The sequence below is a fragment of the Panthera uncia genome, chromosome B1, assembly GCF_023721935.1.
Source record: "Panthera uncia isolate 11264 chromosome B1, Puncia_PCG_1.0, whole genome shotgun sequence".
NCBI lineage: Eukaryota > Metazoa > Chordata > Mammalia > Carnivora > Felidae > Panthera > Panthera uncia.
Genome location: NC_064811.1, coordinates 55,910,333 through 55,926,877, shown reverse-complemented (window position 1 = coordinate 55,926,877; position 16,545 = coordinate 55,910,333). Strand labels below are relative to the sequence as shown.

Here is a 16,545-nt window from a genome sequence, read left to right as displayed (position 1 = left end):
CATCTACTTGTTGACCCACTCTGCCATGAAGTCTTAGGCTTCCAAATGTTTTCTTGATTGATACTCCACCCAGAATTGGTCTTCCACAAAACTAAGTAAATCTACCTCATAAGACTTTAGTCTTGAGTAGAAAGAAAAAAAAAAATCTGAGCTCGATTTTGTGAAGGCCAGCTATGTAATCTTAGGCAAATACCCCAACTTTCTTGAGCCTATTCTTTCTTAAGTAGTGAAAGCCTAATTAAAATAACAAAACATCACCACTGTCTAGATCTTAGATCTGCTACAAAATGAGAAAAGTAATATATGTGAAATAAAGTTTGGTTAAAACTGTAAAGTGCTGTGCAAATGTTAGTTTTTTCATTGTCCTTCCTGTTCCCGAACCAGAATGACAGAGTCACAAAGCAAAGGGTAGCACAATATCCAAAGCAGTATTCAAGCACCACTCCCACCCTCTTCTTCTAAGACTGGATGGGGGGGGGGGGGGGGGGTGGAATATAAACCTACTTCAGAAACAAATGCTTTTACACATCAAGTTTATGAAAGAATTTTTTTTTAATCCTGTTTTATTTTTTGGTGCTAGTCCCATATGAAGGTTGGGTGATCTAATGCTAATCATGGAAATCAAGAAAACAAGGTTCTATTCCTCATTTTGCCACTTTCTTTTTATGTTACTTAGGAAACCACAAATTATCATCTGGGCTTCAATTTATTTGGTTTTTTGAAAGTCTGGAAAATAACTTTTTACAAAAAGGTATAATTTAAGAGATGAGATAATGTTTATAAAGTGATCTTAGTTCCCTGTGGACTACTGACTTCCTTCTCTGTTCCTCATTTCCATGTACACTTAAACTTCAAAAATGTTTTCAAGTTCTCTAGTTTTCTTTCTCTCTGACCCTTCTGCTTTATTCAGGCAATATAACCTAACCATTTCAATACTATATATTTTTTATATATTCTTTTTAAAAACCATATTCAGTCGGTTAAGCATACTACTTTGGCTCAGGTCATGATCTCACAGTTTGTGGGTTTGAGCCCTGTGTCGGGCTCTGTGCTGACAACTCAGAGCCTGGAGCCTGCTTTGGACTCTGCCTCCCTCTGTCTCACTGCCTCTCCCCTGCTTGTGCTCTTTCTCTCTAAAATAAATAAACATTTAAAAAAAGAAGAAGAAGAACTCAGCTTTGTCCTTTATTTTTTTTTTAATTTATTTTAAGTTTATTTATTTTGAGAGACAGAGCATGGAAGTGGGGTAGGGGCAGAGAGAGAGGAGAGAGAATCCCAAGCAGGCTCCGCACTGTAGGCACAGAGCCCAATGTGGGGCTCGACCTTGTGAACTGAGAGATCTTCATCTGAGCTGAAACCAACAGCCGGACGCTTCACCGACTAAGCCACCCAGGCACCCCCTTAACTCTGTCCTTTAAAAAATAAAAAAAACATATTCAGCTTTGGTGTGCCTGCGTGGCTCTGTCAGTGAAGCATCCGACTCTTGACTTTGGCACAGGTCATGATCCCAGGGTCGTGTTATTGAGCCCTGTGTCAGGCTCTGTGCTGAGCATGGAGCCTGCTTAAGATTCTCTGTCTAGGGGCGCCTGGGTGGCTCAGTCGGTTAAGCGGCCGAATTCGGCTCAGGTCATGGTCTCGCGGTCCATGAGTTCGAGCCCCGCGTCGGGCTCTGGGCTGACAGCTCAGAGCCTGGAGCCTGTTTCAGATTCTGTGTCTCCCTCTCTCTGACCCTCCCCCGTTCATGCTCTGTCTCTCTCTGTCTCAAAAATAAATAAACGTTAAAAAAAAAAATTAAAAAAAAAAAAAAAAAGATTCTCTGTCTATCTGCCCCCCTCCCTCACTCAGGTGCTCTCTCTCTCCAAAAAAAAATTATTAAAAAATAAATTAAAAAAAAAAAAAGCATATTCAGCTTTTTCAACAGCTACCTGAAACTTCCTCTAGTATCCACCATACCCTGGAAGGGGGGGGTCAGTACTAGTCCTCATTCCTAGGTCAAAAGATCAACTGACAGAGTCCTCAAGTTAAAAAGCACAAAGAGGAAAGCATATATGCAAAAGTCCTCATCAATGAGTACAAAGCTCTTATAATAACAATGTATGCCCAAATGTATATATGTCACATGGCATTTTAAGATATTTGGTGAAAATATTCACAGACATTTTCAATAACAGAAAGTATGTTGCCCTCCCAATCCACCCTCCTCAGAAGAAATCTGCTTATCTGGAGAATCTCAGAACTAAGATCTTATATATCCTTCCAAATAGTCTATGCCTATACAAGCATAAAAATGCTTGGACCTGTTTTTTTTTTTTTTTTTTTACACAATTGTTGCATGCTATAGTATACTAAATAATGTTTTTCACTTAATATCCAGGAGATGATTGTATATTAAGGCAGAAGCAGATCTAATTTATTCCTTTTAATACTGAATAGTACTTCCTTATACAAATGTATAATACACACACACATATATATATATATATATATATTTAAGTTTATTTATTTAGTGAGAGTGTGAGAGAGAGAGAGAGCAGGAGAGGGGCAGAGAGAGAGAGAGGGAGAGGGAGAGAGAGAATCCCGAGCAGGCTCTGCATTATCAGTGCAGAACCCAACATGGGGCTCAAACCCATGAACCGCAAGATCACCACCTGAGCTGAAATCAAGAGTTGGATGCTCAACAGACTGAGCCACCCAGGCGCCCCAATGTATAACATATTTTAATCGGTCACTTCATGATAAACATTTAGGTTGTTTCCAGTCACTTGTTACTATAAACAACGCTACAGTAAGTAACCTTGTGCACATGTATATATGAAAAATAAATTGCTAAAGTAAAACTGCTGTGAAGGACACGCACATTTTTTAATTTTACATAAGCCTATTTTTCTCCCCAAATAAGTCGTACCCTTTTACAATCTCATTAACAATGTATGAAAATAGCTAACACAGTATCATAACTTTAAGAGAATTTGGAGCTTTCTGATTAGACAGTGAATGACACATTATATATAAGGATGTTACATTGATAAATCATGGCATTACCCAGGGGTCTTTTCTTTCCAAATAAACAACCAAGATTCAGGATTGTTTCTCCTAGTCAGTCCTCTTATTCACATCTTAAGGCCGATCAGTTTCTACAGCAAGACAGGATGGTTTGACAAATAACTGAGTCCTAAAGGAAAACCCTGAACCCACATCTCTTACAATTGGTAATCCAATTTGATCTACCTTTTGTAAATTTCAACAGCATTATTTATTTGCTCTTTGAGAACCTGAAGAATAGATTAGCCCCCATAGTGACACTAGGTTAACTTCTATAAGCCATTTCTCACCATCTCAACACTCACATTTATCATTCCCTTATTTTAACCCTTTATTGTCCAATCCAACTATCAATGAAGTTGATACTTCCCAAGTTGAACAGGAGAATCTTAAGGCTATAGGAATTGGGGAGGGGAGAGATATATAGAAAACTCAAAACAGGGGAACCAGTAAGTGTTAGAAGAATAGATGTTTGTATATTTTGACACCCAAGAACATGCCAATTATCTTGAACAAGTTATTTGACATTATCAAGCTTCAGCTTCCTCATCTATAAAATGGGAAAAATAATATCCACCTTACTACTGAACCCTGTGGTAAGACCTCCACTAATATTAGTTCTCTTTGCTTCACCTCTAGGTACCAACCTGTCATTTACATCAGTAGCTCCTTCCATAGGTCTAAGTCCAATACTAAAGATCATGTACTTGATAAATATTTCTTAATTGACAGTTCCAGTGAACTTCAGGCTGAGAACTCCTACATCAGGATAGTAATGATGATTGATATTAACTAACATTTACTGCAGGCTTTGTGCTGAGAAGGATTTTACATGCAGTATCTCATTTAATCCTCTTAACTATGATGTATATGCTATTATTTTATTTTATGGGTAACAAAACTGAGGTTTAAAGAACTTAAGATTATAGTTAAGTTAAGATTAATTTAAGATTATAAGAGTGGTAAATAAAGGAGCCAGAATTTAAATCTAGGATTGAAATCTTGAAAGCTCATTCTTTTACCCACTACTGAAGACTGCATGATGCTTACTTACCTTTACCTTCCATCCAATTATTTCTAATAATTTTCTTCCTATATCACCACAGTTTAATCAAGTCACTTATGAAAAAACACAAGACTAATTCATAATGAGAGAGTTATCAGTTAGGCACATTTTTTTTTTTTAACGTTTATTTATTTTTGAGACAGAGAGAGACAGAGCATGAACGGGGGAGGGTCAGAGAGAGAGGGAGACACAGAATCTGAAACAGGCTCCAGGCTCTGAGCTGTCAGCACAGAGCGCGACGCAGGGCTCGAACTCACGGACTGCGAGATCATGACCTGAGCCGAAGTCGGACGCTTAACCGACTGAGCCACCCAGGCGCCCCAGTTAGGCACATTTTTAAAACAATCTTCAAACTACCTAATTCTATCTCCTCTCCTCATACCTCTACTGATTTATATGAATACTTAGCACTGCCATTAAGGAAAAACAAAATCCCGCCAGAGAACAATTTCCTCCAAAAGGGTGCCAAACATACTAATGCTTTCAGAAAGGCAGATATGCACCAGCAAAAAATGTTAGAAATTGCCAAAATCAAGTACAACATGTTCTAAAAACAATAAAGCTAAAGACTCTAAGCTAAAAACATTGAGTATCAAGACTACCTTCAATTCAAGGAAGTTAGCAATCTGAACAGACATACCTACTTCCATTTCTGCCTAACATTCCTTTTAAGCCACTATTATGAGTAGTGCTACTGCTACTATCATCAATGACAGAGTAACAAATTCCTTAACACCGCTGGAAAGCAAGAAAAAAGGCTATCAGCAGGCCAGAAATTGAAGAATTCTGGTGAGATTAAAAAGTTGATGAGAGGGGCGCCTGGGTGGCTCAGTCGGTTAAGCCTCCGACTTCAGCTCAGGTCACGATCTCACAGTATGTGAGTTCGAGCCCCGCGTCGGGCTCTGGGCTGACGGCTCAGAGCCTGGAGCCTGCTTCCGATTCTGTGTCTCCCTCTCTCTCTGCCCCTCCCCAGTTCATGCTCTGTCTCTCTCTGTCTCAAAAACAAATAAACGTTAAAAAAAAATAATAATAAAAATAAATAAAATAAAAAAAATAAATAAAAAGTTGATGAGAATACACCTAAAACTAGAAGGATATTATATGTCAACTATACTTCAATAAAAAAATAGATTTTAAAAAAAGTTGATGAGATACAGGGACAAAGTCTAAAAAACCTAGTTTAGAACATGCGCACTGATAAATGAGTGAATCTTGATAATACTATGCTAAGTGAAAAGAACCCAGACACAAAATATGTTGTATCACATATTGTATAATCCCATTTATACAAAACGTTAGAACAGACAAGTCCATAGAGACAGAAAATAGGGGCTGTAAAGGGAGAAATGGAAGAGTGTCTACTAATGACACAAGATTTCTTCTGGGGGGTTAATGAAAATGTTCTGGAATTAGATAGTCCTGATGATTGTGTAACTTTTTAATATACTAAAATCTACTAAACTGTACACTTAAAGATGAGTTTTATGGTGTGTAAATTATAGTTCCGTGTTTTAACATTTTTTAAAGAAAAATCTTTACTATTAAAAAATAATTCTCCTCACCACCTCAATAAATCAGTTTCTTTCATCCATTTATCCAGGCTTGCATTCTGCATTCCAAGTAACATATTCTAAGAAGCACTGTTCTAAGCCGAGACACAACACTGAGCAAGAATCCCTACTCTCCTGGTGGGGATGGAAGGAAGAAGATTCCAATATTTATAGGAAGAACCAACAGACTCACTACTGGATTTCATCATTTGTGGACAGTGGTGAAGAATCAAGGAGGATTCCTAGATTTTTAGTCTCAAGTAGATAGAAGATGGGCCACTTATGGAGATAGGCTTTGGAAGATGGGTTTAGGACATATTAACTTGAGATATCTATCAGACATCCAAATGGATATGTTAGGTAGGCGGTTGTATTTACAAGACTCAGGCTCAGAGGAAAGATCAGACTGAAGGTAACTAATAATTTCAGTATCTTCACTGGTTAGCACAGGGCCAAAAGAGGCACTAGTATATTATGAAATGCATATTTTATAAGTTAAGAAAAGTCCTATAGTAGTAAAGAAAATTGTTCAAGATTTAGCCTAGGGCTTCCCAGACATCTGTAGTCATGGAAACTTTTCTTCCAAATTTTAACATCTTGCTCTTTAACACATTATTAGGGAATATTGTACTCGTATATTAAACTGCTAACTGGGTTGCCTCTCAATGTGAAGCAGGTTCACAACTCTTCAACTTTATAAAGTATAACTTAGTGACTTCATATAAGAACAAGTAGAGGGTTGGGCAATTCACTATTTAATACCCTATAAAATTTTATAATCTAATCCTTGGAAAATAATAAAGCACTTCACACACAAAGGCCAATTAGTTTCTACATCTGTGAAGTGATCTGAGGCATTATCTCAGCTACAGGCAAAGACACTAAAGTTTAATAGCTCATCTCCGATCACCCTCTGAGCTTTTGAGTCGTATGTAGGCTGCAGTTTCCTTTGCCCAGTACTAAATTCATTACCCCAGTCAGTAAATGGGTAGTGAAACCACAAGAGACTTTAGGAAGTGCCCAGAGTCAAATGTCTGGGTGATTTCTATGCAATAGCAGTGACTCCATTTTCAGAACCCTATACAATGTGCTGCAGTGTTAAAAAGAAGACTCCAAAACTTGCATGTGTAGAACTCAGAATGAATATTGATCTAGCAAATGAGTTGGCAGTAATTCCAAATAATTTACACTGGTATTTCAACCAAAGGTATCTAGGGAGCTTAAACATCATTTCTTTTAGAAAATTTTTCCTAAACTCTCAGGAAAAACTGTCCATTCTCTCTTGTGTCTCACTGTAGCTTAATGCTCCTGCAACACCTTATGTGTGTATTTTTGTGTTTATTCTCTTTTAGATAGTATACTGGAGACGATATCATCAGTTATGCAGAACCATTATGACAATTAAATGAGTGAATACATTTAAAGCACCTTAGTTTTAAGGTAGCTTTACACAGCAAATCCACAACACAGGAACTAACAGCTTTAAAATGTTCAATGAGGGGCGCCTGGGTAGCTCAGTTGATGGAGCAGACAACTCTTGATTTCAGCTCAGGTCATGATCGTGCTGAGTGTGATCCTGCTTAAGAGTCTCTCTCTCTCTCCCTCTGCCCCTCTACCCAGCTCAGGCATATGCACACACACTCTCTCTCCTCTCAAAAAAATAAAAAATAATAAAATAATAAAATGTCCAGTGAATGAATGACTACATGTAAATGCATATTTACATGCAGGTATATGTGTAAGTAAAACACCAATCCTTACTTTATCCCTTAGTCCATTCAGGCTGCTATAACAAAAGACTGAGTGGCTTATAATCAATAAAAGTTTAGTTCTCAGTTTCAGAGGCTGAAAGTTCAACAACAGAGTGACAGCATTGTCAGGTACTGGTGAAGGCCCTCTTCTAAGCTGGTGCCTGCCCACTTCTCACTGCATCTTCTTATGGTGGAAGGGGCTATGGAGCTCTGTGGGGTCTTTTTTTATAAGGGCACTAACCCCAATCACCTTCTAATCACCTCCAAAAGGCCTCACCTCCTAACACCATCATATTGGGCATTAGGAGTTCAACATATAAATTTGGGGGAACACATTCAGGCCACAGCAATTCTACTGCCACACGTATACTAATCCACAAAAAGTCAGCTTAAAACACTACCTCTCATGCTTATTTGTTTACGTTTTTCTTTCTCACACTTGATTACATAAATGTGAGTTACTCAAGAATACGAATCATGTTTTAGTCACCCTTGAATCCCAAGTACCTAACACAGAACCTGGGATACAACAGATTCCTAACAAATGTTTACTTAACATTAAATAATAATGTTGAAGGGGGAGAAAAGCTTGTTCTTATTGCAAAGAGCAAGTTGTTACCAATATTAAAGAAAAAAAACGGATCCATCATCTTTATTTGGCACACCAAATCTGAAAGATTTTAACTGCAGCAAGAGAAGCAGATGGATTGGGGATAGTTCCTAATCCTGATAACCAAAATTTCATTTTCAATCTTGGGCCCTTTGCAGTTCTGCCCTACTTAAACCTTGGTTTAAAAACTGGTCAGTCAGGGGCATCTGGATGGCTCAGCTGGTTAAGCATCTGACTTCAGCTCAGGTAACGATTTCGAGTTTTGTTAGTTCAAGCCCTGTGTTGGGCTCTTCACTGACAGCTCAGAGCCTGGAGCCTCCTTTGGATTCTGTGCCTCCCTCTCTCTCTCTGCCCCTTCCCCTCCTTGTGAGCTCACTCGCTCTCTCTCAAAAATAAATAAATGTTAAAAAAAAAAAAAAAAGAAAAGAAACTGGGGCACCTGGGTGGCCCAGTCAGTTGAGCATTCAACTCTTGATTTCAGCTCAGGTCATGATCACGGTTGTGGGATCTAGCCCTGCACTGGGCTTGGGCTCTGCACTGACAGCACAGAGCCTGCTTGGGATTCTCTCTCTCAACCTCTCCAACTCATGCTCTCTCTCAACATAAATAAATAAACATAAAAAAAAAGTAATAAGAAATAAACTGTCAAGACATCTCAGCAATTCTAAGCAAGCTTACTCCTCCCAGTGGGGGGAGAGGAGGCAAGAGGTTGTTTTTATACTTTTTTTATTACTGAAATATAATTGACATACAATGTTATGTTAGGTTCAGGTGTAGAACACATTGATTCAACAATTCTATGTTACTCAATGTTCACCACAAAAGGGGTAGTCACCATCTGTCACCATACATTACAAAATTATTGACTATATTTTCTATGGTGTACTTTTCATCTATGGAACTTATTTTATATATATTTAATAACTAAGTAAGTTTCCATATCCTCCCATTGCTTAAACTAATTTAATCATACTTTAAAAGCTAAAATGCAAAATAAATAAATAATAAATAAATAAAAGCTCATATGCATTTACTTGTGGTAATAGGATTACTTTTTCTTTTTTTCCAAAGCAAAACAACAGAATTACTCTGGGATTTAATCCAAAATAGCAACCCACTATAAAGGATTCAATAAAGAATAAAGTCTGCAGTCTTGGCACCAATGGAACAATTTTTTTTTTTTTTTTTTTTAAGTAGGCTCCACGCCCAACATGGGGCTCAAACACACAACCCTGAGATCAAGAGTCACCTGCTCTACCGACTGAGTCACCCAGGTACCCCTTGGAACAATCTTTGTATCAGATACAGATCTCAAGGTAACAATAGGGCAAAGATTCACCTACTATTCCTATAGTCTATCATTTGCCTACAAATACAGAGCAGTAAAGCAAGAGGTATACAATGCAATCAATGACATCGTTTTGTGGTCTAAATGCTGGGAAATTAAATTCTTATGATAAAGCCAACTTGACTAGGAAAAAAAATATGAAATTAAATCAGATACAGCCTACTCCTCCTTATCTCATATACTTTTAACCAAACTTTCTTTTTTCACCAATGTCTAGTCATCCTTAAAGAATTAATCCAGGTATCATCTTCCTCAGGAGGTTTCTCTGATAACCTAGACTGTGTTAAGGAAGCCTTCTCTGTGTTCACACAGGACACTATCACGTGTCTCTATTTTACAATGTACCATGAGTTTGTCAAAGGTATGAACTCTTTTTTTTTTTTTTTAATTTTTTTTTCAACGTTTTTTATTTATTTTTGGGACAGAGAGAGACAGAGCATGAACGGACGAGGGGCAGAGAGAGAGAGGGAGACCAGAATCGGAAACAGGCTCCAGGCTCCGAGCCATCAGCCCAGAGCCTGACGCAGGGCTCGAACTCACGGACCGTGAGATCGTGACCTGGCTGAAGTCGGACGCTTAACTGACTGCGCCATCCAGGCGCCCCAAGTATGAACTATTTCTAAGTCAGCACTACATCTCCAGAATCTAGCAGAAGGCTTAGGTTGTAACAGATCTTTAATAAACGTTTTGTTGAGCTAAACTGATAAAAGATTCCAGATCAAAAATGGTAAAGTAAAGCAAGTATTTTGGCATAATCTGCTGAACTCATATCCTGGGCTTACAAAAATAGGTTCAATCATAACGGACATAAGCAGCATAGTACATACTACATTACTACATATGTATAGTGGTATACATATTATGTTTTAAAACATCTTTCTGGTAGTCAGTTAACAAACGCAAGCACAAAATTACAGCTTAAGACTGTAGGACTGAATTTACTCTGACACTGTCAGTTTAAATTTCAGGGATCCTCAATGGGATGGTCCCTTCCAAGGTACTGGAAGCAGTCCTAACAATGTGTTCCCATGGTCGTATGTTTTCACAAAACTTGCAAAGGAATGCTAATTGCAACTGGTTAAGACTTATTTCTCTAACTCCTGCTCCATCTCACTTCCGCCTCGGCTAATGCGGTATTCTGGGCATTTTGCTAAAGGGAGGTTGAGGTGGAGAAGTATGTAGGTTTCACAGGATATGTCTAGTTCTCAATCATTTCCATGCATAATTGAATTACTGCTAGTCTAGGTACAGGAATGACTTCCAGGAATATTCTTACACCCAAGCACTGCCTCATTTGGTGTCATTTACACATTAATGTGCAGGACCACAGTCATCCAGACATGAGCTCCATAGGGTATTGGCAGAGACATAAGAACACTGTACTACACATCAGCTAAGGAAAAAACTTAGTCGAGATATACTGAAATTTGACAACAATCTTAAAATAGTACATGACATTACCAATGAGTTATAGATCTGAAACTCTTGAAAGTTATCAATAATAATAAACACATTTTGATCAGTAATGCTAGAAGGAAATAACCTATTCTCTCTATAGAATAATCTACTCTCTCTATAGAAAACAGTAATCCTATTTTACAAATTGTTGACATAAGAAGTCAAAAAGTATGCAGTCAAAAATGTATACAAAAATGTATTAAGGTATATCGGGCAGTTAATTAATAAAAATGTTATTTTTCTATATTTTGTGATATTCATTGACTTGGCTTTATTAAATATGTAATTTATTATGATTTTTTTCTTACTCTAAATATTTACTTTGCTACCTAATTTTGTATTCATTAATTTTGTATTCATTTTCTCCAGAAGGGCTCCCAAATCTCTACCAAATCTCTAGTCTCTACCCATTTTAAGGCTCACTAAAGGTACTGACAGATGGAAAATTAGAAGTTGGCTGATATAACCAATTCTCTCAATTATCCACACATAAACCTACTTAGGTACCTTCTCAAAGAAACTGCCCTTGGCCATCCCTTAAAGAATTAGCATGTCTTCTTTCAAGCACGACTGTACTCTGTACAGTATTCTGTTACTGTATTTACCTAACTGAAAATTATGTTAACTAGTCTGTCTTCCTTTTTGCCATGTGCTTAAGAGCAGGTCCTACACTTCTTATTCATGTAGGTATTTTTTCAGAAGCTACTTTTAATGCAATAAATGATCGATAATTGTTAATCTTTCTAAGAGTTGCTACCCCTTGAACTACTATTATCTTTAGGAAAGTTTATTAAAGCTCTTTCAGTCACTATGTTAGTTGTATCAGATGTTGACTGATTAACCATTGTGGAAGTGAGGAACAGGATTAACTATAAGAATTCACATGAGCTAATTTCTTTAGGATCCTAGGAGGTGAAGTAGTTAATTATCATCTCAGTGTTTTGCTCACCTAAAAGATCATCATAGTTTAAAAAGTACGTTGTCCAGTGGAGAAAAAGGAGCAGCAAGTATGAACAGTAGATCCCCCATAAAAGCTGAGCAACTCACAGGATATCCAACTGGCTCAGCTGGTAGAGCATGTGATTCTTGATCTCAGGGTCCTGAGTTCGAGCCTCACACTGAGCATAGAACCTACTTAAAAAAATAATAAATAACAAAATAAATAAACTAAAATTTATGGGAGGCCTGGCTGGCTCAGTCAGTCACAACTTAGGGTTGTGAGCACAAGCCCCACATTGGGCACTGAACTTACCTTAAAAAACAAACAAAAAAAACCCTGAGCAACTAATTTAGCTAATAGATTCTCCAGGACTATGCAAAGAAGAAGTCTGTCCTTAAATCAAAGAGCTACAAAGAATGGCCTTTGCTCTTACTTTAAAAAGTTAAGGTAACTTCTGGGGTGATGAAAATGTTCTGGGTCTTGAAAACGGTATGGGTTAAAAAAAAAAGAAAAAAAAGAAAAGGGTATGGGTTACACAGAGTTTATACACACTTGTCTAAACCTATCAAACTATATACCTCAGATCTGAGCATTTCACTGTTTGTAAATCATACTTCAATAAAACAAAAATAAAGATAAACCTAAAGCGGTGAACGTGAGCCTAAGACATATCTCTGAGCTACATAATATGGAAATATACCTCCCATGATGTTCTTAAACATATAAACAATTGTTTTTTTCTTTACTGACTTTTTTGCCTCTAGTTCAAGTGTTTTGAGCCTCTGATAATCTGAAAGACATTTAAGAACTTTCTCCCTAGAGACATAAGAGACAAAATATTTTGCACATAGGAATTCAGGGAGGTGCTAAAACATGTCCAAAAACCCAGATAAAGAACTCCTGTCCTAATCTGTCTCCTTTTTCTCAGGCTATCACAAGAACATTCATGTTCTTGTGAAATTTTCCATGAGCTCCACATTTATTTTTTAATACTAGAGAAGTATTCTTCTGGATAAAACACAGACATTCAGGATGAATAAGTACAGACCCTTTTTACTCAATGAAAAATAATCTATAGTTTATATCTTATGGTTTATTCTTTATTAAACAGTGACTCTAAAGAAAGCTTTGATCATATTTGTATCATACTTTAAAGTTCAAAATGACAGCACTTATAAGAAATTCAGTGCATTAAGTTAATAGTCTTAAGAAAATAAGGAAGTTCATGGTGATGCCTATAAATACAGATAGGGTCCAGGAAAATGGGAAAATTTTATTTCTTTTATTTCTTGGAGCTGGAGAAAGATATCAGAAACATGAATACAAAACTTATAAATCGTTTCCTCCTATAATTTCAAATGCAATTGACTGGTTTTTGTTTGTTTTTACATAAACAGAAATCATTCCTGATTTGGAGATAAATTTTAACCAATGAATAATTGAAGTCAAAGACATTAAAGATTTAAATGAGATTTGCTAAAGCATAACTTCAGAAGCATAACCTGAATAATATGGATTATCAGTGAAGACTGATAATAGATAATACATAAAAGACAGTTCCTTACATACAGCTCAAATTTGTATTAATCTGTTTTCTTGTAAAAATGAGTTATTGAACTGTTAGTTGGAAAAAGGACTTTTAGACTCCTTACCCACTAAGACATCACTGAAACAAAAGCAACTCAAAAAGCACAGAGTAGTTTAACACAGTGACATAATTTCCTTTCACTTACAGACACCACACGACTGTCAACACTTAACAGAATGTGGCAATAAAATGAATTAGAACTTATAAGAAGATTATTTTGAAGAGTGAATTGTTGAAGATGGTAGGCTACAAATACACATTAGCTTCCACTCCCTACTCAAAATGATAATAAAATGAATTTAAAAAAAATTATAATTATAATCCTGTAAGGACAAACAGAATGAAAGAGAAGACAACAATAAAAATTTTAAGATTATAAAGTAGATGAAGAAATAACTGAATTAACATACCTAAGGAAACTTAAGCCTAAACTTAGAAGCTACCCAATTTATACCATAGATCCCACAAAAGGTTCAGGAATTAAATAGTGGGAGTGAAGATAGAGCAAGACTTTCACAGTCTAAGAAATTACACACCCAGCTTCCCTCTGCAATCTACACAGTGGGCATCTGTACAACCCCCCTCCTGAGAAAAGATTAGGGTTACCTACAAAAGGACAAAACAGAGACGGTGTCTAGCTTGGGAGATAAGGCACACTTGGAGGCAAATGTACCATACCTAACATTGAGAGATTAGATGAGTGTGAAAAATCAACATCGACACCTCTATAGCCCCCAACCTCCAGCTCCTTCAGGATACCAAAAACCTTGCAGCCAGGATAATAATCTCCAAGCAATGTAAGTGATGGATCACTAAATTCTACATCTGAAACCGTTTACCATATATGCTAACTAGAATTTAAATAAAAATTTGAAAAAAAAAAAAGAAATAAAAAAAAAAAGCAAACACCAGAAGAGCTCTTGCTGGCAAATCTGACCACACCATGTAAAAAGGCCTAAAAAGATTCATACCAGGAGTTCTTCAAAGAAACAGCCTAGCCATATCACCTTTCAGCAAAGACCACAGTTAACATGCCCTTCACACACAAGCACACAGATTCCAATTAGATTTTCAATTGTCTACATGTAAATAAAAGCAGAAAGCAAAGGAGTTACCAGGCATTTGCAGGGAGCCTCTAACATGAAAGAAGACACTAAAATAGAAAAAAGCAACCTGGAGAATAAAAGATGCAGAAGAATAAAAATGACCCCATTCCAAAAAGAACTATATAATACTGATAGGAAAAAAATATTGCTTCATGAAATAAGAACAGGATACTATATAAAAAAGAGAAACTAGGGTCCCTGGGTGGCTCACAAAAGACAGATGGCCAACAAGCACATGAAAAAGTGCTCAAGGTCACTAATCATCAGGGAAATGCAAATCAAAACCATAGTGAGATAATCATCTGATATCTGTCTGAATGGCTATTATCAAAAAGACAAGAAATAACAAGTATTGGTGAGGATGTGGAGAAAAGAGAACGCGTGCTCACTGTTGGTAGAATGTAAACTGCTACAGCCACTGTGGAAAACAGTATGAAAGTTCCTCAAAAAATTAACAATAGGGGCGCCTGCATGGCTCAGCCAGTTAAGCGTCTGACTCTTGGTGTCTGCTCAGGTCATGATCTCACGGTTTGTGAGTTCAAGTCTTGCATCAGGCTCCATACTCACAGTGCGGAACCTGCTTGGGATTCTCTCTCTCTCCCTTTCTCTCTGCCACTTCCTTGCTTGTGCTCTCCCTCTTTCTCAAAATAAATAAATAAACTTAAAAAAAAAAAAAAATAGAACTACCATATGAGCCAGCAATTCCACTACTTACTAAGTATTCACCCAAGGGGGAACGCATGAAACCAACAAGATATATGCACCCTTATGTTTCCTAAAGCATTATTTAGCATATCCAAGATATGGAAACAACCTAAGTGTTGTTCAAAGGAAAAATGGATAAAGAACATTGGCAGGGGCACCTGGGTGGCTCAGTTGGTTGAGCATCCGACTCTTGATTCAGGTTCAGGTCAGGATTCCAGGGTCGTGGAATCAACTTCTGCATCCTGCTTTGCACTGAGCACAGAGCCTGCTTAAGATTCTCTCTTTCCCTCTGCCCCTCTCCCCTGCTTATGCTCTCTCTCTTTAAAATAAAAATAAAATTTTTTTAATAGGTAATACAAACTCACACGAATACTACTCAGCCATAAAAAAAGAATAAAATCTTACCATTTGCCACAACATGGATGGGCCTATAGGGTATTACGCTAAGTGAAATAAGTCAGAGAAAGGCAAATACTGCATAATTTCATTTGCCTGTGGAATCTAAAAACCAAAACACAACAAAATCCAAACACATAGATACAGAGAACAGATTGGTGGTTGCCAAGGGGAGGGAGCTTGGGGCAAGTGCAAAATGGGTGAAGGGGATCAAAAAATACAAAGTTCATTCCACTTATAAAATAAGTAAGTCACAGGCACATAATATACAGCATAAGAAATAGAATCAATAATACTGTATCATACTTTGATGACACTAGACTCACAGTGGTGATCATTTTGCAATGTACACAAATGTTGAATTCTTCTGCTACACACATGAAACTAATGTAATACTATATGTCAATTACACTTCAATAAAAAAAGAAAAATAATTCAATAATTAATGCCTAGAAATGAAAAAAATTAAGTAACACTATAAATTAGAGATAAGAAATTAAAACAATCAGGTAAAAGAGTTCAAATGGCTGTATTCTGAAGCAGGAAAAAAGAGGTTGTTTTTATAACAAGCCTTAGAGAACTATTTAACTCTAAATCATGTACATGTAGAATACCAACAAAAATAAATTTTTAAAAGTATAAAATCTTAATTAAAAAACAGTGTGAATGTTTATTAAAATTTGGCAATAAAATAGACTATTTACAGAAATGTCAATAAACTGTTCTATCTTTAAAATCAAAGCAGGGGCGCCCGGGGGGCTCAGTCGGTTAAGCATTCGACTTCAGCCCAGGTCATAAGCTCACAGTTTGTGAGTTCAAGCCCTACGTCAGGCTCTGTGCTGCCAGCTCGGAGCCTGGAGCCTGCTTCAGATTCTGTGTCTCCCTCTCTCCTTGCCCCTCCCTAGCTCACGCTCACTCTCTCTGTCAAAAATAAACTTTAAAAAATAAAATAAAATAAAATAAAATAAAAGCGTACTGTGCAATA

General features: G+C 37.0%; 1 protein-coding gene across 3 annotated transcripts in view; it reads right to left on the bottom strand.

Annotated features, from left to right (window-relative positions):
* The window catches only part of MOB1B (MOB kinase activator 1B), a 51,920-nt gene that overhangs the window by 22,316 nt on the left and 13,059 nt on the right, over positions 1-16,545 (bottom strand). The window contains exon 1 of one of the 3 annotated variants that reach the window (XM_049630602.1): positions 11,873-13,822. The exons of 1 other annotated variant lie outside the window; for it this stretch is intronic. In XM_049630602.1, the coding sequence (XP_049486559.1) occupies positions 11,873-11,904 (32 nt within the window). In that variant the 5' untranslated portion in view covers positions 11,905-13,822. Of the gene's footprint in view, positions 1-3,689; positions 5,082-11,872; positions 13,823-16,545 lie in introns of those variants that run through there. One more of the 3 variants, XM_049630601.1, reaches the window with a different exon arrangement.